Source organism: Equus caballus, chromosome 1 (assembly GCF_041296265.1).
Source record: "Equus caballus isolate H_3958 breed thoroughbred chromosome 1, TB-T2T, whole genome shotgun sequence".
NCBI classification, from domain to species: Eukaryota; Metazoa; Chordata; class Mammalia; order Perissodactyla; family Equidae; genus Equus; species Equus caballus.
In genome coordinates, this window is record NC_091684.1 from 51,216,806 (window position 1) to 51,241,285 (window position 24,480).

Below are 24,480 nucleotides of genomic sequence, written 5' to 3' on the forward strand. Positions count from 1 at the left end.
TTTTGAGAGATGGAATACTTGCCTAAAGTCATGCAGCTGGACACAGAGAACCTGAACCCAGGACCACTTGATTTCAGAGTGTAAGCTTGCTTGCTCCTAAGCATGCCTCCCCAGGCAAGGCTGAGCCAACGACCTTGCATGCTCTGCAGCAGGGCAGCCTGAACCCCCCTCCACCCAAATCCTCCCAGCATGAGGTTCTCCAAAGAGAATTCCCCACCTACAATTCCTTAGGTCATGTCACATGAACATGCGACCACCAGGCAAGTCACAAGGAATTCTCCATGAACTGCCTGTGCTCATGTTCCTTCTCAAGGGCACGGAGGGTAACACTTCTGTCAGAGGGGATGAGCTCTGGACAAATGGGGACCCCACAGTCTCACCTGCAGATTTTGATTTGATTTCCTTGCGGAACTTGGAACAAACACTGTTGTAGTTGGTGCAGATGTGGTGCAAACACCAGGCGGCCAACTGGTGGGCATTGTGAAACTGCAAGGAAGTGACCAAAAAGGGATTAGACTTTATTTTCTAAAGTGGGGCTACAAAGAAATAGGAAGCCATTGTCAAGGTTAAACAAATAAAGGGCCCATATACTAATTCAGTAAACCTCTTGTTTTGACGGCAGTGTTTTGACTTTGGCCATGGTTCCAATGCCAGCCAAGTATAGCGTGTGGCACACCCCTCCTTGACCCTCTGTGATAGGTGCACCAAAAATACTCCCTGTATCAGATCAGAAGTTTAAAGTATGTCTTGCCCTCCCACCCTCCCCCACCACCTGGCCCTCTAGTGACCGTGGCCTCTGGAAGACACCAGCCAACAGCAGAAAGCAGCGATGTTGTTTCTGTTTAAGGAAGCCTAAGCAACAGAATATCCCGTGTCACATGTCAGAGCTCAGCTTGCTGGGGCCAAAGATCTGAAAGAGGAGACTGCGGACTGTGTGAGTGTCCTATACCTGTCCTTTGGTTACATAAGAACAGGTGGTGTGGGGCAGGGCAGGAGGGATCCGAACACTCCACACCTCCTTTCTGAGCAGATGCTCAGGGAGGTGGCCCCTGAGGTAGCTGTGACCGAAAAAGACCTGATGCTCAACTATTGAGTCAGCTCCCCATTCCCTCCCCAAATTTGGCAGTATTTCCCCCACCCCTCACTCTCTCTGTCCATGCCCTTCTCAGACATCCATTCTGTTGTTTGTTGCTCTTTGAGTTTCTTTGATCAGGTGAAACTCTGGAACCTACAGCGTGCTTCCTCTAGGGCCCACATCTCTGCCATGAACAAAGGCCAATAGAAAAGCCAAAGTTCTCAGAAACTAATTCAATTAACTCACTGAAAATCGCAACCCCAACATCATGGACAATTTTAGCTGGTGCTTTCAACTTCTTTTGATATTAGATCTCTTTCTGACAGTAAGATTAGGGCAGTCGTGTACTAGAGTTGGCTTGTACCTGCTCAAGAGGGTCACTTGTGAGCATTTCTTCGCTACTCTGAGTTCTGTGATATCAAGTTGTTAAAATTGGCTGGATGGGAGTATTTACACCATGGAAACTGGAAAATGCAACAGACCAGGGACCCACCTGCCCCCAAGCTGACTGTTACATACTTACCAGCACAGCACTGGGTTAGGGTTTAATGAATGAACTAAGGTATGGGAGACTCCATCCCACACTCTTCCTGCCAAGGCTCGTCAGGGCTTAGCAGTAATCATATTATTTCCTTGCAGGGTGTATGCGTGGGCAGGGTCGGGGGAGGGGACAGGGCAGGGACACACAGCAAACCAGACACAACTGCAAATCATTACCTCAACTGAACTGGCCCCTAATGAAACTCTGGCTCATTTCATTTTTCTCTAGGAGGAACACCTACTGGAGAGAGCTCAAGTCATAAACTGTCCCCAGGCCTCTTTCAAAAGACTGCAAAATCTCACCAATTTTGACGGGGGCTTGCTGATCCGAAAGCAAATGGTGCCTGTTCTCAGTTTTCATTGTAACCCCTATTAGGTTGTTTTCCACATCGGATTTTAATAATTCATGCTAGTGTCTCTATCTCTCACCGGCCTTTGATTGCCCCAAGGGTGGAGAATCTACCATTTGTATCTACCTGTCTTCTTATCTAGGGTGATGCCTGGCATGCGGGGAGAAAATAATACATATTTGTTGACTGTTAAATTAGAACAAATAGATTGCTGTAAAGTCCTACTCCAGCTTTTCTCCTTTTGAATCTGAGCCGTTTCCTCTGGCCATGCTTCCAACAGCCTGAGTAACACCTGCCATAGGCCTCCCATCTCCCTGAACCACCTCCTCTCCCTTGATTGAGAAATATCGATTTAAACTGCCTGGCCTAAGACTTAGTAAACCAGCGCCCTAACCAAGAGAGGGAACAAAGAAAGCCAAACCCGTTAGGCTGAAGAAAAGACTGAAGAATTTATTCTCAGTTCCTTCAGAGTGTAAATTCTTTATCACTAAGTCTATGCCAGGGACTAGATAAGCCCATGCATGAGCCTTGCCTTATGAGAGGGCTTCTACTCTTCAGTGTTCTTTCCTGAACATTCTCTCCCACTTGATTCTCAAAATAATTTGTAAGGTTGATAGGGTGTGAATTACCATCCCCATTTCTTACAAATGAGGAAACTGAGGCAGAATTTAGCTTTGTGCCTTGAGTACGTTATTCAGTGACAGAGCTGAAGCTAGATCTCAGACTCTCTCTAGAAGAAGAGTGCAAATTGTGTACTGGGATTATGGAATCACAGTGTCAACATTAACAAATACTGATTTTAGAAAACTCCTGGGGAGCTGCAGTGAGATTTGGGGCGTTACGGGGCTTCACGGAATTCTAGAAACTGTCTGATTGGGCCAATACATGTCCGAGAATTCAGAAAAGAAGAAACAAAACCTTCCCCTATCGTGCCCTAAGTTGTTCTCCCACTTGGGAAGCTGGTGCCTCGGGGGATAATGGGGCTGGCGTGGGGGAGGGGTCCTTGTTTTTTCAAATGAAGCCCAGCAGGGTGAATGGTGCACGAAATGTCAAACTCTCAGATCTTCCCAGTGTACACAGGGGGCCTCTGTGACTCAGTGGTGACATCTTTATTTAGACAGATGCAACAGTGGAATGTTTTATCAGCATTAAACACACTGGTTGAACACACTGAAAAGGTGAAAAGCACATTGTTACAAACCTGGGCCAATTCCAAATAAGAGAGTACTTCCCCATCAATGCCCACGCCATTCATTGCAGACTTGGTCAGCTCCTGAACGGCGTGCTGCTCTGAGGAAGAGAGGAAACAGGAGAAAGTTAAACCGTATCCTGCAAGTCAGACATCTTGCCTGGAAGGTCTGATTTGGGACCACCTAAGAGGCGAGGAGGTATGGGACACCGCTCTGGGCAGCCATCCGAATTAAATCCAGGGCCCATTCTGACGTGTGGCCTTTCAGTACTGAAGTTCTGGCCACAGCCATTGCACCGATGACTCTGGGGATACCCGTCAGCCCTTCTGAAATAGCCCGAGCTCTCCAGGCCTTCACTGTCCAGTATGGTAACTGCCAGCCACATGAGACTATTTAAACTTAAATTAGCTAAAATTAAAAATTCAGGTCCTCAGCCACATTAGCCGCATTTAAGTGCTTAGTAATCACATGCGTACTGGACAATGCGGATGCAGAATGTTCCCATCACTGCGGAAAGTTATCTTGGACGGTGCCGCTCCAGACAGTCTAGCACTTTCCTAGCATCTTCTAGACTCCCTAGTGTCTTCCTGTTTGACAGTTTTCCTCCTCACATCATTCTAGTTCTCAATAATCTCTGACACTAGAGAGACTGAATAACAGAAGAATGTGTCCATGTGAGGAATTAAAAATGTGAACGCGCATGTCTGCCTCAACAGCTCCAGAAGGGTGACGCACTAGTCAACTTCTTAGATTCTACGACCAGGAGATCTTCAGCCAGAAGGAACAAAAATCCAGTTGGGAGAGGCGTTTCTGTGCAGGAGCTGTGTCCGAGGCTTCTAAGCTGAATTTAAATTGTGGTTCTTAGACTGAGCTGTCTCTTGCCTGCATCTGGGCTGTCACTTGCCTCTAGAATTGACATGTGTGGGTACAGTGTAGGCCCTGCATTTCTAGTTCCTTGAAGGATGTATTATTTTTTCATCTCTAGCAGTGCGCCTGTTCTTCTAATCCATTAGAGCGTCCAAATCCTGCCTGCTTTCTGCTCTGGCTCTACGTACTTGGCAGGCAATATGTCCCTCTCTGGTTAATATGGTATCCAGATTTGAATGGTTTCTTTGGCACAACCTTCCTCAGCTGGATTGACAAACAAAGAACTATTTGGAACTAAATTTCCCTGAGAAGTCATATGGGGTTTTTAACTGCAACATTTCTTGATATTTACTTAACCGTCTGGATTGCAAAGCATTTTCACTCCAGAAACTGATTTTTAAACACTATGTTCTAAACATTCTATCCTTACACTAAATAGTATACTCTAAACACTATAAATGATTAAAGGAATCATCTTAGGGAGGTGTATATTAAATAATCATAACAGTAATAACAGCATTTAATGACAAAAGTAAACACACACAGAAATCTATAGTTCACACAAGAAGTTTTCTTTGGGTCAGTTTCTTTCATGGAGAAATCAGTCCCATGTTTTCATCACCATATTTAATATTTAAGCAAAAACGGTAGTACTTCGACATTGGTCACAAACCTTGTTCAACAGGTTTGGCTCCAAATTACTGTTGACTACTTCCAAAAAAATCAAATTTATCCTTGAAGGACAAATACCTGGGATAAGTGTGGATGGTCGATTGGACTGGAACTCATACTTCTGAAAAGGGGAACTACTGCAGCCTCCTAGAGTTAGTATTGAAAAAGCAGTACACTCATTTGGATCTATGACTTCAGGTGTATTGGTTAAAAGTAGTTTTTTAAACAACTGAATAGCAATGCTTCAACTATCTCTTTCTATCTAACTCAGGGAGAAGTAAGGCAAGAGGAGCACTTTGCTCTCCAGGTGGGTGAGCACAGCAGAAACCAGGAGGATAGAGAAAGAAATCTTTTTTCTAAAGACATTGCCAGAAAGTCAAGCGTGGATTTGACTGGTTGATTTGTTCATACATTCATTTAATGACTCAACAAATATTTACTGAGAACCTAACACGCTCAGGCACTTTTCTGCATGCAGGGGATCGGCCAGTGAACAAAACAGCACTATCTCTACTTTCACGGTTAATAGGAGTTGACTAAACATAGGGAGAAACACCCAGATTACTAACTAACATCTCTGGAGAATGGAGCTAAAGGTTTAAATTTAAGAAAAAGGTATCTGAATGTGCATATCCTATTTAGACCTGCTTCGGCCTACCAACTGAACAAATCTAGAATGATACATAAGATTTTGTGAAGTTAAGCCAAGTCTCTTTTTTTTCTTTCTCTCAAAATGATCTTGACAGTGTCAGAACATTTTCTAAAATAGCTTTAAGAAAACCACTTACATAATGCTTACTAAGTGCCAGACACTGTTCTAAGGACTTTATATATCTTAACTAATTTAATCTTCATAACGTCTCTATGGTAGAATAATATTATCCTGATTTTAAAGAGAGAGGGGGCTGGCCCGGAGGCCTGAGGTTCACCGGTTCAGATCCCAGGTGCGGACCTATGCACTGCTTGTCAAGCCATGCTGTGGCAGGCGTCCACATATAAAGTAGAGGAAGATGGGCACGGATGTTAGCTCAAGGCCAGTCTTCCTCAGCAAAAAGAGGAGGATTGGTGGCAGATGTTAGCTCAGGGCTAATCTTCCTCAAAATAAATAAATAAAATAGAGTGGAAGCTGGGACACAGAGCAGTTAATTCAATTATGACGTCATCCAGCCAGTAAATGGCAGAGCCAGGATTTGAACTCGAGCAATCTGGCTATGTGTTCTTAACCACTGCCTCCTACTGCCTCTTTCTTAAAGGCTCAGTAAACATTACGGGGATAAGATAGATACAATAGTTTTTTTCAAATTCCATGGTCCACAAATGAGGCAGAGCGCACAGAGCATGGACTTTGAGGGCAGGGGCCAGGCATTTCTCATCTTTATATCTGTACCACCCCACAGGCCTACCACAAAATGGAGGCTTAAGAAATATTTACTAAATTGAATTGGGCCCGTCTGATACGTTTGATCAGTTCATATCACCCTGCACAAACAGTCCTATTTTGGGTAATAAAAAACTAATTTCGATTCCCTGGAAATCTCTTTTTTTGTTTAAATGTGATTTTGATAAATATGACAGTGAGACATTGCGTGGCTCTGAGTCATCAGCCTTACCTGCAAGTGCAACCAAGTGTGGCAGGCAAAATCTGTTTGCCAAGGCAATTAATTCCAGTGGGTCCAGGTCCAAGTTAGGTGACAACTGCTTGGTATAGAGATAATCCAACACCGCCTGCATTGACATCTTGTTTATGTTCGGCAGATATACCTGAAATGTTATTTGAAAAGCTAAGTTCTGCTGAAGAAAGCAGTGGGCACATTTTCAGCCTATACTGCTTATAAATATCCCAACTGTGTGATTTGATATTGGCGAGCCTGGAACACCTGCTTTGAGGCTGTGCATAGAAGTCATTTGGTATTTATGGCTTTAAACATAACAGTTTGATTTGTAGATGACAAAAGAGTCCGGCTGCCTGACAAAGCCTGATTTGGAATTTTTAAATGGCTATTTGGATTTATAAATCAGACAAATGGGCTGTAAATGTATGATGATATTATGGGCCCTCCTTGCCAAGTACCTTATAATACGCTATTGTGGGGAAAGAAATCTCCCAGCAACATGACAGGTGTTGGGGGGAGCTGCACACCACACTGTTGCTGACACACGACGCAGCCCAGCCTTCTAGGATGGCGAAACAGAGGATGAGCAACCACCCTGGTTGCCACCATGACTGGCTTGATTCCAATGGCCCATCAATAAACGTATACTAGCATGATATGCATACTTTGTTATTTTTCCTATGGCACCCACATAGATTCAGAACTACTGGAACATTACCAGGTATCAGTAGATTCAGAGAATCCAGAGAAATCCTTGCCTGGGACATCTGGGGGAATAGCTGGTTGGTTATGGTGAACTCTCCCCTGTAGGATTCCCCGTACCTCTCTCCTGAGTACCTGTCTAGTTGCTGCCCATATAAATACATGCTAGAGTTTGCTAGAGTGCCCGGGACTGCCTGAGAAGTGGAGTTCTGGATGGCTGGGCATAGATCAATGGAGATGTACGCGGTATAGCAGCTACTCTTCATTTTAAGTCTCTAACTAACTCCATGAGATGTGGCCTGGTGTAGTACAGAACAGTGCCACTGGTGCTTATTATTGGAATGATGATGATGACAATAAGAATTAACCTTAAGTGAAGGCCTCCTATGCACAAGGCACTGTATTTCCACATGCATTATCTGTTTTGATCCTTATATCTGCTCTAGGAGGAAGAGACTATTATTTTTGCCATTTTACAGATGAGGAAATCAAGGTTCAGGGAGGTTAAGTCCTGTGTCCAAGGTCACAGAACTAGGAAGTAGTGACCAGGATTTGAACCGAGGGAGTATCATTCTAAAGTTTTTGTTCAGAACCGCTGTGCAGTACTAGAAACCCTTCACGGCAAAGAAACAAAGGTTTGGGTTACAGCACAACAAAGCACCATATTTTACTTGTAGTTTTTAAGAATTAGAGTTCTAAGTTCAAAGGATGAACAGTTATAAACTTGTTAATGCTGGTACTTAAGAAACCTCTATACAGCATATAAAGATATACATCTATATACCATATGTGATTACATCTATATATTATGTATGATTACATCTGTATTATATATGATTACATCTATATTATATATATATGTTACATGTGATTACATCTATATTATATATCTAATCTCTCACTCTCTCTCTACATTACCTCCACAATCTACAAGGGGTTCATGGCCAATGCATTCTAATGGTGTGGCCCCAGAATTGTTGAAACTATAGCAACCTTCCATATCATTCTTCTGCACAGCTACCAGCCACCTCAGAGATGGAATATCCTTTCAGACAGTTAGAGCTTTCCCTTAAGGTACCAAAGGGAAGGCCCAGAAAAATTCCTGGAAATATTAAGAAAATTATCTGCCTTTTAAGACATAGTCAATGAAAACAATTATGCTTCCGTAAACAAGCTGCATGGGTTATGACATCAATGATTTGACAAGCGCGATCATTTCAAGTTTCTAGCTCAACCTCTACAACAGATAGAACTTGGCAAGTAGAAATGATTACCTATATTATTTTTAAATAAAGAAGCTGTTGTAATTAATTGCTACTCCAGTAAGTCTAACACCAGTTATACTTGTGCATGCTTACACCTATATGTGTTTATGTACACATGTACTTATCCTATGCAGATGTCAATTTATTTGTGGTACCCAGATAAACTTGTTTCTGTGTGTATGAACACATGGCAAAATTTTATTTCTCCAGAATGGTGTTTGGATTAGTACAATTTTCTAGATAATTGAAGGTTAATTAGGTTGTGAAACTTTAAAATTTGCAACATTTTGATAGTGAAAGTATATACATTTTACAAAGAGCCAAGTGCTATAAAGTGTTAGTGATTGGAGGTATGAAAAGTCCCAGAGCTTCCTGTGAACAGCTGCTCGCTCAGGGATGGGAATGTCGGCTGTTTCTGAAAATAATGGCTTGGAGGACAGAGCAAGAGGCTGGGGCAGGCCCAGGCATACGTCACTAAAATGCTGTGTGATCTTTGACAAATCATTCACCCTCTCTCGCCCTCGGTTTCCTCACCTGTTATGTGGGGGGAATTTGGAATAGATGATATCTAAAGCTTTTTCTTCTTCACTGAGATTCTGGATTTTGAAGATATTCAGATTACCTTAGCAATTTTAGTAAGAATGTGTTCTAAGTCATGGCAAAACGGACATCATAAATAAAAAGAAATTATTTCTGGCAGCAGGAGATGACAGATTCCAGTGAGTAGCCCTGCCTCGATATTTCCAATATCTTTGGAGTGTTCTGACATTCATAGTCATCTGTGACCTGCTGTTTCCTTCTTCATTGATATGATGCTAACATTTTTCTGAAGCAATGGCTTTTTCTGGCAAATAATGTTAGAGACCCTTAGAAGTAAGCAGCAAATGAGAATAAACTAAGAACGCTTTCAGAATATGCATTTTTTTCCCCAGGGTTGATTTTGTTCTAAAGCCTATTTCTGTGACTTCAACATTTATAATTAACTATATAATAATGGAGAAACCATTTTATAGAACTTTAAAAAAATAATATACATAAAGCTACATAAGAAATAAAATTACAAGTATTGTATCCTACTTGCCGAATGTAGCTTGAGGGAAAAAAAAGGGTAATGACAGAGAATGCAGCGCTCACCTAAACAGCGTCCCATATTCTAGTTTAGTTGGCTTAAAATTTTAATTGCGAAGATCAGCTCAGACTATTAGGCTTATAATTAGAGACGGTCTCATAGAGAATGAGAAAGTATTCCAGATCTAGAGCATTGCTTACTACAACCCGGGCATGCATTTTTAATGAACCACTTGCTGAGTACCTCTGGGGCGAGAATTATGCTTACTGGTACATTAAAAGTAATGAGAAAAATATCAGTAAAATACAGTGTCTTCTTAAATATTACATGACAAAAAAAGTTAAAGTAACATCAATGGGCATGTTTTATTCCTTTCTGGACATGCATGTGAATTCTATTAATGCAAAAAAAATCAGCTGAATTCTGTGGGGGAAGTCAGGTTTTCACAAGACCATAAAGAATTAAAAGGTGCCCTTGAAAGGACAAATCCCAAGTGTGAATATGGGCCTAAATCAATCATGGAGCATCTGTTGAGACTCACCGAGTGCTCTTCCCTCCCCTAGGACCACGTCTACCACACTTTGCTAGCTTAGGAAGGGAACTGGGGGTTTCAACTTAGGGCATTTGGAGAACAAAGATCTTTAGCTCCTCACGGAAAGAGCTGAGCAGGAATCTCCAGGATCACAGTCACTAACAATTCTTGACCATTTGTGTGCTCCAGGGACCAAATTCACAGCTTTACACATATACTCTCATGCCTTACCTGTCCTTTGAAGAAGGTTCTCTTGTTATTCCCATTTTATAGAAGAAGACACAGGTTTAGAGAGGGTCAGCTGCTTGCCCAAGGTCAAGCTGAGGCTAGAGATCATGACTACATAACTATTATAGCCTGGAATATACTGGAATATACTGGAAATAAAGAGAAGGGGCAGGAAAGGGCAGAAATGTCAACAGCTCATGGCATTCTTCATATATTGGCTAAAGGAATCTTGGCACAGACCTTTGGTTGCTTGGTTCCATGGTCTTTGGCGTTTGAGCTGGGTTGAATCTATACATACCTATTAGCCTCAGCTGCAGTTCTAAATGGCAAGTGACCTTGTCTTTCTAGAGGGGAGTGCTACCAGGCAGCCACCTCCAGGACAGGCTATAAAACAACCATGTATGTGTGCTTTCACATTTGCTGCCAAGTTTTTGTTTTGGTCACCTCTCCTGCACATTTTAATCTGGAGATGATTACAGTCCATTCTGGGAAGGGATAAAGGGGATTAGCATTTGTGAGGTCAGCTCTGACAGTGTCCCTTTGTGCCTGGGTTCCTGGCCTTGATCACTTGATCAACTTCTCTCTGCTGGGTTAATAGCAGGCACCCTGCAGCACAATGAGCACACACTTCAGTGAGCCGGAAAAATAAGGGAAGCAAGCCTGCCGGCTCTTTTATCTCTGGAGATTAGTGAAGTTGGTGAAATGCCATTTGGATGAAGTTTTATTAACAGGTGGCTTCCCCAAATTTTCTTGGAAGTAAGAGGGAAAGAATATCACCAACACTACTGACATCAAAATAAGACTAATGGCAGCTACCATTTATTTAATGCTTAGGAGGTGCTTTGCAAGTATTGACTCTCATACCTCACAACCATACTATGAGTTACTATGGTGTTTTCAAGATGGGGAGACTGGAACTCAGAAAGGTGGTCACTTTCCCAAGGCCACATGGCTTGTACGCAGAGGGGCTGGGATTAGAGCCCCACAGCCCATCACTGGGTGGCCTCCACTAGTTGCAGTAGCCTCAATACCTCAGTAACAATGCTCTGAAACATATTTAGTTATAGGTGAGGACCTCCTGATTTATAAAGGCTGGTAGACTCCAGAAGAGGTCATCAGGATAATTCTGACATCGTTTCCCCAAACAGGAGATGGCCTTTTGCTGGGGGTGGGTTTAAGAGCAGCTGCAGTTTGTTCTGGAAGCAGGAGGGTGGACTAGTGACCTCCTCAGCTCCAGCCATCCCGGCTTGTGATTCTAGGATTCTGTTTCCCTACTTAGGGATGCAAATACAGGCTCCTGAGTCCAACGGGAGTGCTCAGATTTCTGGTGTGAGTGCCCCTTTCGAAAAGTTAGCCATTGTTTTCTGTATTTCTTTTAAAAGTTTGGAGAGATGCTAACATAAGCAAAACAAGCCTCTTAGGACAATAAACTTGATGGGGTGTCCCCATGTTTTTTTAAAAAAATGGTTAAAAAACACTTGCACAACTCAACAAAAATGCTTGCACACCTCTAGGCTAAAGTGAGAAGTGATTGAATGAAATTTTTCTTTCTTTTCCAACAGAGTTTGTAAAAAGATGAAGATATAGGGTCTCCGAGATAGTGCTAGCTCTGCTCTAAGAATATCCTTCTCCTGGAGATAGGCCCAGCATCTGACAAGTAACCCAGCCACCTCCCCAGACCTAAGCACTTAGAGAGGTGTGTTTATGTGCTCCATTACTGTTTCCCTACCATTAACGAACTCTCAGCGAAGGTAAGTCAGCGCAGAGCCTCAGGGAGTGTTGTAGCTCAAGGACACCTCAAGGGCAACCTAGTGCATCTTTCATTTTGCAGATGAGGAAACTGAGGCACAAGAAGGTGGCTTCTTATGATCCCTCATCTGGTTAGGGGCTCGGCTGAGCCCACAACGTAAGCGACTGAAGAAACTTTTCACTGTCTTGAACCTCTAGAGGATAAGCTCTGCCCCTCTCGTATGTGACTTTGATGGTATCTTGCCTGGTGACATTTGTTAAAAAGAAAAGCTGATCGTGTTTTCAGGGATAAGGAGAGCTGTGAGAATGAAAGGATACACTACATGTAAAGCACTTAGGAGTTCACGCGTGTAGCCAGTCAACGGTAGACAACCGCTCCTCGTAACTGCAGAATTAAGAAGAGGGTGACCTGACACCCAAGCACGGCCTAAGGAACTATTCCATGGAAGCAGTAAAAGAACCAAAGGCAGCTGGTGAATTAAACACTTTATATAAATACACATGCACATTCATAAAGATACCACTTAGGCTTTTGAGAAGGGACATACCTCGCTGTTGGCGCTTTCCACAAATGACCCCCCGAACATGGCAGCCATCCACTTGCAGCTACAGATCAGCAGCGGTTTGTGGGCACTGATGGCTCCATCATCCAACTTAAATGTCACATCTGTCCAAGCATTGAGGAAGCACAAGCGTGAGCCAGCCTCGCCGAGAGTTCCACCCATATGTACCAACCTGCGTCTCTCGTACTCTCTCTTCCAGATCTGTACTTACTGATTTTGTGTCAACCCCCACCTTTGACATACCCAATTCCCTTGATGTTCTCCAGGGATTAAGGAGTAAGCATTTAAAATTACACATAAGGTCACAATACAAATTCTCTGAACCATAAAGTAACACAAAGGAGAGGAAAACTTTTTCCTCCTTATTATGAAAAATTTCAAACATACAGAACACAGTGGAAAGAATTTTACAGTGACAACTTATTTATCACATTGTTAACATTTTGTCATGTTTGATTTAGTTATATGTATATTTACATATATTTTTTATATGTGTGTAGGAATTTTTTTTAACAGCTAGCAAGATACTTCACTCCTAACTATGTTATCAAGAGTTTTCTAAAAACAGGAACATTCTCCTAGATAACCATACCATTATTTCTCCTAAGAAAATTAGCAATAATTCCCTAATACCATTCATTATGTAGTTCAGATTCAAATTTTTCCAATTACCCCTAAATTGTATTTTGTAACTTTTTTTCTTTTTAAGAGCATTCGATTGAGACTCCCACATCGTATTTGGTCGTCATGCCTCTGCAGTAAGGAGGGGGCGAGTTCATCAACTTCACTTAAGGGCCACTGTTTAATTTACTGCAGGTTTATAACATTTCTTTTCATTAACTTTCAAGAGTGCTTCTGTACCACAGTGGTCAATGTCTGGAGTAAATATTACTCATAAGCTTTAAAGTTAATGAACAATTCAGTCACCACTTATTAAATGTATATTACCATGACAGGCATTATGAAAGAGAAAAACAAAAATAGAAGTATCCATATAAATAGAAATCAGGAAGTAAAATTTTTACAATGAAACTCATGTACACAACACACACACACAGAGGACAATTATAGAACAAAGACAGTACAAGCGTGGAAGACAGTACAAGCATAGGCCAGTAACCTATCTTGGATACAGGCCATCATTGTGCTTAAGCAATTATGTAAGGATGCTGTGGGAGGCATATGGCATAGTTATCAAAGACAAAGAAGGAACCAGAAAAATATAGATCAGGGTAAAGGAGTGTGAGAACAGAAAAGGCAAAGGGATAGAAAGAAGCACCCCTGATGGGAATGCAGAAGGTCACCAAAATTGTCTCAAGGATTTCAGTGGCCTCAGGACCAGAGGTCACTGATTTTTGGGTAACTGCCAAAGTGTCAGTGGAAAATAGATTTGATCAGGGAAGGGATCCTGTTGGGGAATTGTAAGTACCAACCCACATGGCTGACACTCAGGGGTAACTTGACCCACCCCTGAGAAGCATCATGATACCATGGCAGTTTAGAGGGCAGCTTGAGTTCAAATCCTGGCTCTACCATTTATGGCCTGTGTAACCATGGGCAAGTTATCTAACCTCTCTGTCCCTCAGTTTCCCCAGCTGCAAAATGGAGACGATAAGATTTAACCCTTAAGTCTGATGGGAGTTAAATAAGTGAAAACATGTAACTTAGGTACATGGGAAAACATCAGCACTTATCCATGCTAGTGACGGCTATCCTTTCCCCTGCTCATCTTTGGCTAATGTTTGATAAAACGCAACAAAAGCCACAGGACCTGCTCACCTGAAAATGTCCCCTTGCTGAGACACTCTTTTATCCGATTGGCCTTCCTGACGTGAAACGCTTTCGTGATCTCCTGGTTCATGAAGGCTTCCTTGTTCATGATGTTTTCCACCATCATCCTCAAATCAAACATCTCCAGGACCTCTGCAATCTGAGCCAGGCCCACCAAATCCTTTTCCTTTTCATCCAGTTGCCCCGTATACAGAAACTGGAGCAGGGTCCGGAAAGGGCCTGGCTGAACCGACGAGTCCATCCTGACCACAGTCATGGGGCCCACCCGCTTTGAAATGGGATTGACTTGCATTTCCTTGTGCATTCCAACAAACCCTTTACTCCAGCCTGACAAAGTCTGCGTCTCTGGGATCGAGCCCTCGGCTTCCAGCCCCAGAGTCTCCTGTTGGAACAGGTTCTGGCTCGAGGACTTCCACTGATTGGCCTGAGGTGTCCTTGGGGTGCCCTCCTCCCTCTCCTCATCTGGGTCAACACTCAATGCCTGCCCCTCAAAATCCCTGCTCTGCTTCTCTTTCTCACAAGCTCCTTTGCTCCCATTTGGTGTTTCTTCACATTCCATTAAAAAAAGATCATAAAACTTGGAAGAGGAGGTAGCGAGGTAAATTCGGTGTGCAAAGATGTGCTCCTGGTCCTGAAGGATGAACAGGACATCGGCACACAGAGGACTGTCCAGTAAACAGGCAGCTTCGTTCGTCCCCGTGGATGGACATTCTGGAACTCTGATGACCGGTGGAGGGGCTTTTGGAGGTAGGAATGGTGCCTGCAGTAAAGGTTTCTGAACTTTCTTTAAGTGGGATTTCCAGAACTGCAGGTGCCGGCGGGCAATGAGCGCAGCTCGGATTGCGTTGTCAAACACATCCTTGATCCCAAACTGGTCAAACACGCTCGTTTCATAGTACGGTATACCAAGTTCCTTTGCCACCTCTCGGCCTTTCTCTGGGGGCAGGATATCCCCTCTCTTTATGGGCCTGAAATACAATATTTAAAGAATTATAATCAGCCTTATTTTAGGAAAAAAAAATAGTAACCAGGGCCTATCTAAGCATCTCACTGAATTATACATTTAAAATCCTATTCAGGCTTTTCACGAGGCTCTTGAAAAAGCTACTACCAACTTCAAGTGTTTCAAGTATAAAGGACTTATGACTGCAAAAGAAAAAATGCTTTCAGTAGTAACCACAGTAACTGAAGTATTAGCCATTTACAAGCTATTGGATCCTGGGCAAGTTACCTAACCTCTATAAGCCTCAGTTTTCCCACCTGTAAAATAGGAATAATAATAGGGGCTGGCCCCGTGGCCGAGTGGTTAAGTTCGCGCGCTCCGCTGCAGGTGGCCCAGTGTTTCGTTGGTTTGAATCCTGGGCGCGGACATGGCACTGCTCATCGGACCACGCTGAGGCAGCGTCCCACATACCACAACTAGAAGAACCCACAACGAAGAATATACAACTATGTACCGGGGGGCTTTGGGGAGAAAAAGCAAATAATAAAATCTTAAAAAAAAAAAAAAAAAAGGAATAATAATAGTGAGTACCTACATCTTAAAGGACTATTAAGAGGTTTAAACGAGACAACATGCTTAGCATAGTATGTGGTCCAAGGGATGTGCTTGATAAATGTTAGCTGTTATCATCAGTATTGCCACCATCATCATCTTCATCTTCATCATCATCACCTTATGCTTAAATTTTGCTTTATCACTTTAAAATGAATCCATATGCATTTTCTCATTTGAACCTCATAATAACCCTGTGGGTATTATTTTCATTGTTCATTCTGAAGAAACTGAGGCAGAGAGTTTAAAGGATTTGCCTAAGGTCACATTTGTAAGTTGCTGAGAGCCCTCTCCTAAGTAATTAGTCTAGAACTTCCCACTCCTAGTTAAACAGTCCACATCCAACAGCTCGTTAAGTCCCCGCTATTAGATTTGTGAATCTGCTTTCATATTTTCCCCTTCTCTTTTCTTGTACTCTCTTCAGTCAGGCCCTCATCATCTTTTGCTTGGACTGGTGCATTAGCCTCTTAACTAGTCTTTCTTCAGACTCTGCCACATTTTAGCCCATAGTTCTCATTGCTGCAAGAAAAATCCTTACATAACACAAGTATGACTTAGCCGTAATTCTTTTAAAAAATTTCCTGTGGTTTCACAAAGCCCATGGAATAAAGTCTACACCGTTTAGGCTGACACACAAGGCCCATTTACAGTCTAATAAAACCCAGGGAGGCCAAACCTTTGGAAGCAGTGTAAGAATAAATAATGCTGTGATTATTGCATAACCATGGTAGAGACACAGTTTCCAGAATATAGGCAAGACATGATTTGTGCCTACACTCTTCACAAACACATACTTGATTCTGAGACCCACTCTTAGGAACTGATCCTCCTAAGTAAATATCTGACCAAAGGTAATGTGTGTGACAGGTGCCAGTCTTAGGAGAAATAAGATAATACTGGGTAGAATTTGGATTTGAGGACCTGGATTGAAAAGAAGAAAAATTGTAGGGTGTTGCAAAGGTGGAAGGGAAGTGCGAGGAAGAAAGTTTAATTTCAGGGGTTGCTCCTGTGGGCAATTCATGCTCCTTGTTCCTGGGACTGACTTGAAAATCATTAACTGATGAAACTCCTCAAGGCTTAGCTCAAATACCACCAGAACTGCTCTATAGAAGGGACCATCCCCTCCACTGTCCTCTAGAGCTCTAGAACTCTTTTCTAGTCCTCCACATGTCCATGATTCTGAGGTCCGATTACCTTAACCTATTCTTTTATACAGAAAATTCTAGATGTCAGGGGTAGTCTGTCTTTTACCGTAAGTCCTCTTTCCTTCTACATGGCTTCAAATATTCAATTCCCAGTCCATGCATTTAAGAATAAAAGAATTGTGAAAACTGAACATGAAGAGTTTTCAGAAAATTTATCCAAATTGTACCTAGAACATCAAAAATTGTTTAAGCAAAGTACCATTTGCTTCTACTGTGAGAGCATAAGTTGTGTCCATATAAAATTTTGTATCAAGTCCTATTAGGTAAATATCAAAAGAAGGTATTAATATCAACATTTTTGGAAAAGCTAGATGTTCCCCAGCAAAAAATGTAGTTAAACATAAAACATATATAAAAATATTTTTTATAAAGGGAATATTAAGGGAGTACAGGCTTTTAAAGACTCTTATTTCCCCCCCAAATTGGTATCTACATTTTATAGAGTGTGAAATAAATCCTTCTTCAAACTGATTTTTAAAATTGTGACACTTTAAAAAATATAACCACTAGAGACATTTAAAAGCCAGTGTTGTGGTTTTGCAACTATGGGTCCATATGATTTTTAAAAGCTAGACACTGTCATCTTGGGAGTGAAACACTCTTAGAGGTTGAATTGAGGAAAACGAGAAGATTAAAAACACTTAGATATGCATATTTGTACGAAATTGATATTCCTGGGGCCAAGAATTGCGGCTGATCACCCTGAATGTTAGCTGACTTTATTCTAATAATCATACTTTCAAGAATGACATTATTATGAGTAGCTAACATTTCGATTAATACTGTACAAACTCTGAAGTGCTTTCATACATACCATGTCACACTTAGAGAATTCACTTCAAGCACTGGCCAACGGTTTTACAACACTGGGTTCCTACCCAAGGGGAGCCGTGGAGCATGAGAAGGGTCAGGATACACCCCCCCTCATGATTAACAAGCTAACTTAAAGTGTGTGGCTGATTGGTGGGGTCCCAGAACCACTGAAGAACAGAACCCTAGGCTACAGAGTCATTTGCTGCCTCTAAATTATAATTTGGCCAGCACAGCGAAACACGGAGTCCCTTGGCTTACCTCGCTAAAGGGCGTCTGGCTCGATTAACAGCTTCAAGATCAGCATAGCGGAGATCTAGCTGGCAGCCAACTAGGACAACAGGTGTGCGAGGGCAAAAGTGCTTGATTTCTTGATACCACATGGTTTTCACATGATTTAGGGAATTGGGATTAGCGATGGAAAAACAGAGGACCACAACATCAGACCTAAAAGGAAATCACAAAACAAGCCATATTGCCTTTCAAATTTTTTTTCTTTTATCATTAGGGTTCCTCCCTGCCCCCATCCATTTAATGCCAATTATCATGTCACAACTAAAAAAAAAAGACTAGATATTAAAATATATCTTGGAGTCATGCAAACAGCCTGATAAGCCCCTACATTCCAGCACCAACACAGCCTGAGTTCATTTCCATATCACACTGCAGAATGCTTACGAGTTGAAAAGTTTCCAGTGAAGTTATTTTATAGTAGAGATGGTTACCCAAACTTGACTCAGTCCTGAAACCACAGCATGCTGAACTATTTCTGTTCATCACAAGAAATAGTTTCAAGATAAAAGAAAATAATAAAAACTACCGTTTACCAGTCTAAACATAAAGGTGATGATGACTCAACCCGATGAGACAAAGCAACCAGTTTTAACATTACTGAAAATGTGACAGGTATTTGCTGTGCAGGGCTGGCAAATACACAGAAGGATTTTTGCCCTTCTTCCCACTTAAGCACACATGTAGAGAGCACAACCACCGATCTGTTTCTGAAAAGAAAAAATCCTGAATTTGCAGGAATTTTGACTCTACCAGGCAAGAAGGTAGTATTTAACATAAAACTAGCAAGGATGCTAATAGAAGGCTGGCTAATAAAATGAGAAAATGTTGGAAGGAGATGTCTCAAATGTTATATATGACACATAGCCACTATATGAGGAAAAGAAAAATTGCTTTGTACTTAATTTTGACATAAGGATCTTCTATTTTTCTATAATAATTTACAATTCTAGAAGCCAAAGAACTGTTTTACAAAACGCTTGTTCATTATGGTGTTTGACAGATAGCTGCTAAAAGGTATCTTTAATAAGAATTATAAACCATCATTCTAGGTTAAAATACGCTGAATGATGACTTTGAAAACACTGAGGCAGAAAAATACAAAGAATAGGAAAAGTTATGCCAAGGATTCAAGATTAGCTTGCAGCTAAATTCAGAAATAAACTCCTACAATTTTATGAGATGTTAATTTATTGCCTTTATTGTTTATGTAACAAGAAGAATCAAGTCAATGAATCAAAACACCTTCTTTTTAAATCATTAATGAGCTTTTCCTCCTACATATCAATGAAGACAAACAAATATATCCAGGCAACCATAAAATTTCTAAAAATAATCATTTGCAATGCAGAAAACTGCAGGGTGCTTACATTAAATGTAATTCACAAGTTGAATCTTTAAATTTATTCCCAAGAAAAACTGCACTAGACCACAGCAAATAGAGGAAAAATCCTAAGATTAAAATATTTACAAATTATAAAAGAGGACCTAGGACTCAAAGTAGATGAATATATTAATCTGCACGTTTAGAATGTCCTCGAAATAAAGATACTATCAAAGACTCTTGGACACTGGAAAATATAATATGTGTAAAAGTATGCATAAATATATAAATGAAAGGGAAACATGTCTTATCTTTGGGATCCTGATTTAGTTAGTGGAATATTCTGTGCACAGGCTTACTTCTAATCAGCATAAATAACAATACCCCACAAAGCTAAGAATGGTTTGAATTTTACATTTTTTAGAAACTGAGTTTTCTATTATTCACAGTCCTATTTATACAGGATATCTGATGCAGCTCTGCTATAAGCTTCATCCTGATCATAAAATAAAGCCACCATAAATTTTGGCACAGTGAGAATAATATGGCAATAATTTGAGGTTCAATATTGTAGAGAAAGAACTGAGGAAATGTATCCATCATCTAAATGTGGAATGGTATGTATATGCATAAAATTGTTCTAGTTGGTGCCTTCTATTTCCATATTCCATCGCTATAAAAGAAATCATTCTCAGAGCTTAATTTATATGACAGATATGTAGCTAAATGTCAATACCGTTATCTAATTTTATGATACAGCATTGAGGTTTTGAAATCAGAGCTAGCTTGGTTGCCAAGGTTACCGTGATAAAACTCATGCCACTGAACACATACTAGTTACTATCCAGATGACCTGTAAACAAGTACAGACAGTACCTTGGGGGTTGGAAAAAAATAGAATCTCCTGATGATAGTAGCACAATGCCATTTCACAATACAGATCCGGAGGGCCCAACTTCTAACTATGTCGCATCAATATCTCAATGCATGAAATGTTGTTGGGAAGCTAGAAAAATAATTCAATGCTCTGTAAATATTTTGCCTCAAAAAGATGACAGTTAAAGAGAGGAGGCTGTAGTCAGAGCAACTCTAACTCTGAAGCTAAAATAACTTACTGAGTCGAAATTCTATTTGTATCCTTGGAATAAGCTATTCTTTGCTTCCTTTTTTAATGCACATATAAGTGCTATGAGAATTTGTCCCCATTATTTTACATTGAAAGCAGTTAAAAAATATATTTGCTTAAATGTCTCTGTTTTAACCCTTGTTGACCTAAATATAAGTGCAAGTTAAGAAAACATCATGTGTACATTATACAGAACGCTATTCTTTTGGCCTGCTGTATGAATGTAGCACCCTAAACCTGATTTTAACCAGAAGGCTGAGAATCAATGGACATAGTGAGAGGGCTATAGAAAGATGCTGCTTTGGCATATTCTTCCTTATGCCAATATTCTTTACCGATTCCTAATTCTCAACACATCAGTATCCTCTGATATAAACACCTATGCAATCAAGTAACTATTTTGAGAATGCCATTTATATCCTCCAGATTTTGAGCCATTTTTCTGTCTAGTCAAAGAAGGCACAAGACCTGCAGCTAAGAATATCTCCAGCTTTAGGCAGAATTCCAAGGAACTAGAGATATTAAATAACTTTTAATCAAAACATTCATTCCCGAGTGGAGACTGTTCAATGTCTGACACAAGCTCATGTTTAAAAATGCCATTCCTATGAAGGATAAAGAGAAAAAGGCAAGTTCTAGCACTTCTACGTCTGTGGCTCTGTTACATTTTCTCACTTTGAAGAGTTGAGTTTAAAAATAATTGGGAAGGGGAGGTGTGATGAGGACATTCTCACGTATTAGGCAGCAGCGTTAGCCTAGAAATGACCTCAGGGTTCCTATTTCAGCTGTAAAAAGAATCTGCGAGAATTTAAATGGAGTCTTACAGCTATTTGGAGTAGAATGCACACAAATTTGAGAATGCAGAGGCAAAGCGCAGGGCAGCCAAACTCTAAACTCCAGGACTTGAATACTGAGAAGGGGTAGGAAGAGGTTTGGATTTTTTGGACTGGGCTAAGTGGCTTTCTTAAAGTAAGCCAGGATTACAAAGGACTTGTGAGTGTATGGTCTCAGCTGCTTGCCTACGAATGTTTATTTTTTGGAGAAAAATGTGATTTCCTGTTCCTAAAGGGAAAATATCAGTATAAAAGTTTCACTAGGGTACTGACTCATCAAATAATGCCCATGAAATAACGTTTTGATTAGTTAAGTAAAAAACAATCCAAAGTAAATCTCTATGTTGAAACAATTGAGAATCTCCAGTTTCATGGAGGGGTGGTCACCCAAAAATGCTTGAGCTGATAAAGCTAACTTCAGTTGTATCAGCTTTTCTTCAGATATTAAATAAGCAAAAAAGCATATTTTTTCAGCTATTTTTCAAGGAGAACACTGGCCAAAGATAGCATGTGAAAGATTGGCAAAGATACTTGGATAACATAAGGAATGCATGCAAAGTGGGGACCAATCTTTGTTGGAGGAATAAAGAAAGGAATCTAAAAAGTGCATCTTACCCACATATTTTGGCCCAAGCTAGACTTTAAACAGCAAATGCCACATGTGTTCTCAAGGCCTGTCTTTATAATATCTACCGTCAAATATAGCAAACTTGGTGGGAAAAGATAGAGAAGCAGCGAGAAGCTAAACTGCCTTTCCAATTGGAAATACCAAGTTCATACTTTGAAGAAGTGATTGAAAAAGGGTAGATAATCAATATCAAAAATTTGTTGGTAGGAATGAATTTTCTAAGTTCTTTCCTATCATGGAAGTGCTTTCTGTCTTTTTAGTTTGTCTTCCCTTTTCTGGTCCCATCTACTTCACCACCATTCAGCCAACGAGCTGTGGGCCTTGGGTTTTCTTATCTTAAGTCCTAAATTATCCTTTAACTAAGAGCCTAAGATCAGGCCAACTTGAGGGGCAATGTGAAGGACAGTGGATTCCATCCACTCCAGATAGCTGTGAGTGGGACAGCCAAATGCCCTTCTCCAATGTGCCAGTTCTGGTTGGGTCTCTTGATGATTAACACTTGGTGACCAAGAGTAAGCTAATAATTCTATTTATCTGAGTGTTGCTTGGAAGTATCTCTTTTTTAACATACAATTTTAAGCCCTTTGTTCTACGGTAGGATCTCACCTCTTTATATGTCGCTACTGCCTATTATTATTTCTTTTTTTCAGCAGAGACTCCCATATCCTTTATATTGGTAGAGATCAGGATCACATTTTAATGGGCTTCTTTTCTTTGTCAATGTGCACAAGTCCCATTCTGGCAAATATTCAAGTAGGAGTCCCTGACCCCCACCTACGGGGCTTCAAGCTTCCTTCTCTGCCCTGATAACCGAGGTAGGCTCTTTACAGAAACATTTTCAAAACCATTCATGTCAACAACACACCTTTCATGCATATAGTCTGACAGCGCTATGCAAACAGAGAGATCAAAACAGCACAAAACAGCTGAGAGCATGGCAGAGAAAAGAAATGTGTAACACGTGGCTTTGGAAAATTTTAGTAGGGGAGCAGCCTGGTGTATATGAGATGTGGAGGGAGTTGTCAGTGATGGTGAACATAACCACCTGGAGATGAATGGCTGTGTAAGCTCATACTCATGGAAGATGGAGAGGCCTATAGGGGAGCGCCTGGCAGGGAATCTGGGGAGAGCAGGGCAGTACCATGCAGCGCCCTGGATGTGAACCGAGAAATCAAGTTAATACTTTACCAATAGCAGTGAGGCTTCTTAAGTACAGATGTTATGTGGGGAAACTGTGAAAACACCCTGAAATATATCCAGATTTGGGAGTGATTAGCAGGTGCAACTATTTCTTCCAAGTCCATAACTACATGTTTAGTAGGAAGCAAGATTTTAAACCAGTCTTCCCCACCCTCCAAAAATGGAGCCAAAGCAATGTACGCTCTTAAGTGCAGGAAAGCCATTTCAACATCCCACCAATGCCACCAATTCCTAAGATAATACCTGAGTCTTAAAAATGGTTGGTTTGACCATCATAGTACAAATATCACAGGGGCAATGGCCCTACCATAGATAGAGGGTTGTGGGTTTCATCCAATGGAAACTGGCTGTTTTTCACTTGATGTTCCATTTTCTATACTTAGCAATCTATGTTCCCTTTGGCATATTCTTACACCTCACACAACCATCCGAAAAATTTGAATGCACGTGAAACTGGGTGAAACACAAGTAATTTATTAAAAGAACTAGCTTGAGCAATCTCATTTAACTCCTGATCAATGAAAGCAGGAAGCACTGACATAAAGAAGGCTTGCTTAACAGGAGAAGGTGAAATTGTGGTAATAAATTTTCTCCCTACTCCATCTCCCATTCTCATTTCTCTTTGGCTTTTCCTGAAGCTAAATGACAGAGGAACTTCCTTCCTACACTGTTAATGTTTTCTTCTGAGAGCAAGACTAGCTGTAGATATAAGGCAGGCTCCGTGTCAGCTACAATGTCAGCTGCGAGGTCTCTGGGATTAACCTCCCTGACTCTTCTGAGACGAAACTGTGTAAACTGGCAAGATTGTTCTACCGCAATAAGAAAGGGAGTTTACGCAGGCCTCTCAGCAATCCTCTTTGAATCGATAAAGGTACAAGGACTTGTCAAGCTACTCATCCAATATCAATAAGCAATCGTTCAATAATTTCTTCCAGAAATATTAACTGAGTACCAGGCACTCTTCTAGACATTGGGGATATGGCAATTAAAGACACAAATTGCTGTCCTTATGCTTATCCTCGTCATGCTTACTTTCTAGAGGAGAACAGAGACAATAAGCAAGAAAAATAGGTAGTATGCTAGGTAATGAGAAGTGCTAAACAGGAAATAAAGCAGGGGAGGGGGACAGAAATATTGGGGAGCTGTTGAAATGAGGTGGCCAGGAAGGGCCTCACTGAGCAGGTGACATTTCCGTAAAGACCTGAAGGAAATGAGGGAGCTAAGATGCTCACATCTCAGGGGAGAATACTGTGGAAGACGAAACAGCTCGTGGAAAGGCCCTGAGGGAGGAACGTGCCTGGG

General features: G+C 41.1%; 1 protein-coding gene across 40 annotated transcripts in view; it reads right to left on the reverse strand.

The window, feature by feature from the left end:
• The window catches only part of RHOBTB1 (Rho related BTB domain containing 1), a 67,347-nt gene that overhangs the window by 2,351 nt on the left and 40,516 nt on the right, over window positions 1–24,480 (reverse strand). For 29 of the 40 annotated variants that reach the window (XM_070225521.1, XM_070225548.1, XM_070225621.1 and 26 more), the window contains 6 exons: window positions 18,038–18,223; window positions 14,195–15,174; window positions 12,401–12,519; window positions 6,305–6,455; window positions 3,167–3,255; window positions 381–486 (listed from right to left, as the gene is read on the reverse strand). In XM_070225521.1, the coding sequence (XP_070081622.1) occupies window positions 381–486; window positions 3,167–3,255; window positions 6,305–6,455; window positions 12,401–12,519; window positions 14,195–15,174; window positions 18,038–18,223 (1,631 nt within the window). Of the gene's footprint in view, window positions 1–380; window positions 487–3,166; window positions 3,256–6,304; window positions 6,456–12,400; window positions 12,520–14,194; window positions 15,175–18,037; window positions 18,224–23,166; window positions 23,224–24,480 lie in introns of all 40 variants that reach the window. The other 11 variants (XM_070225495.1, XM_070225482.1, XM_070225498.1 and 8 more) reach the window with 1 other exon arrangement.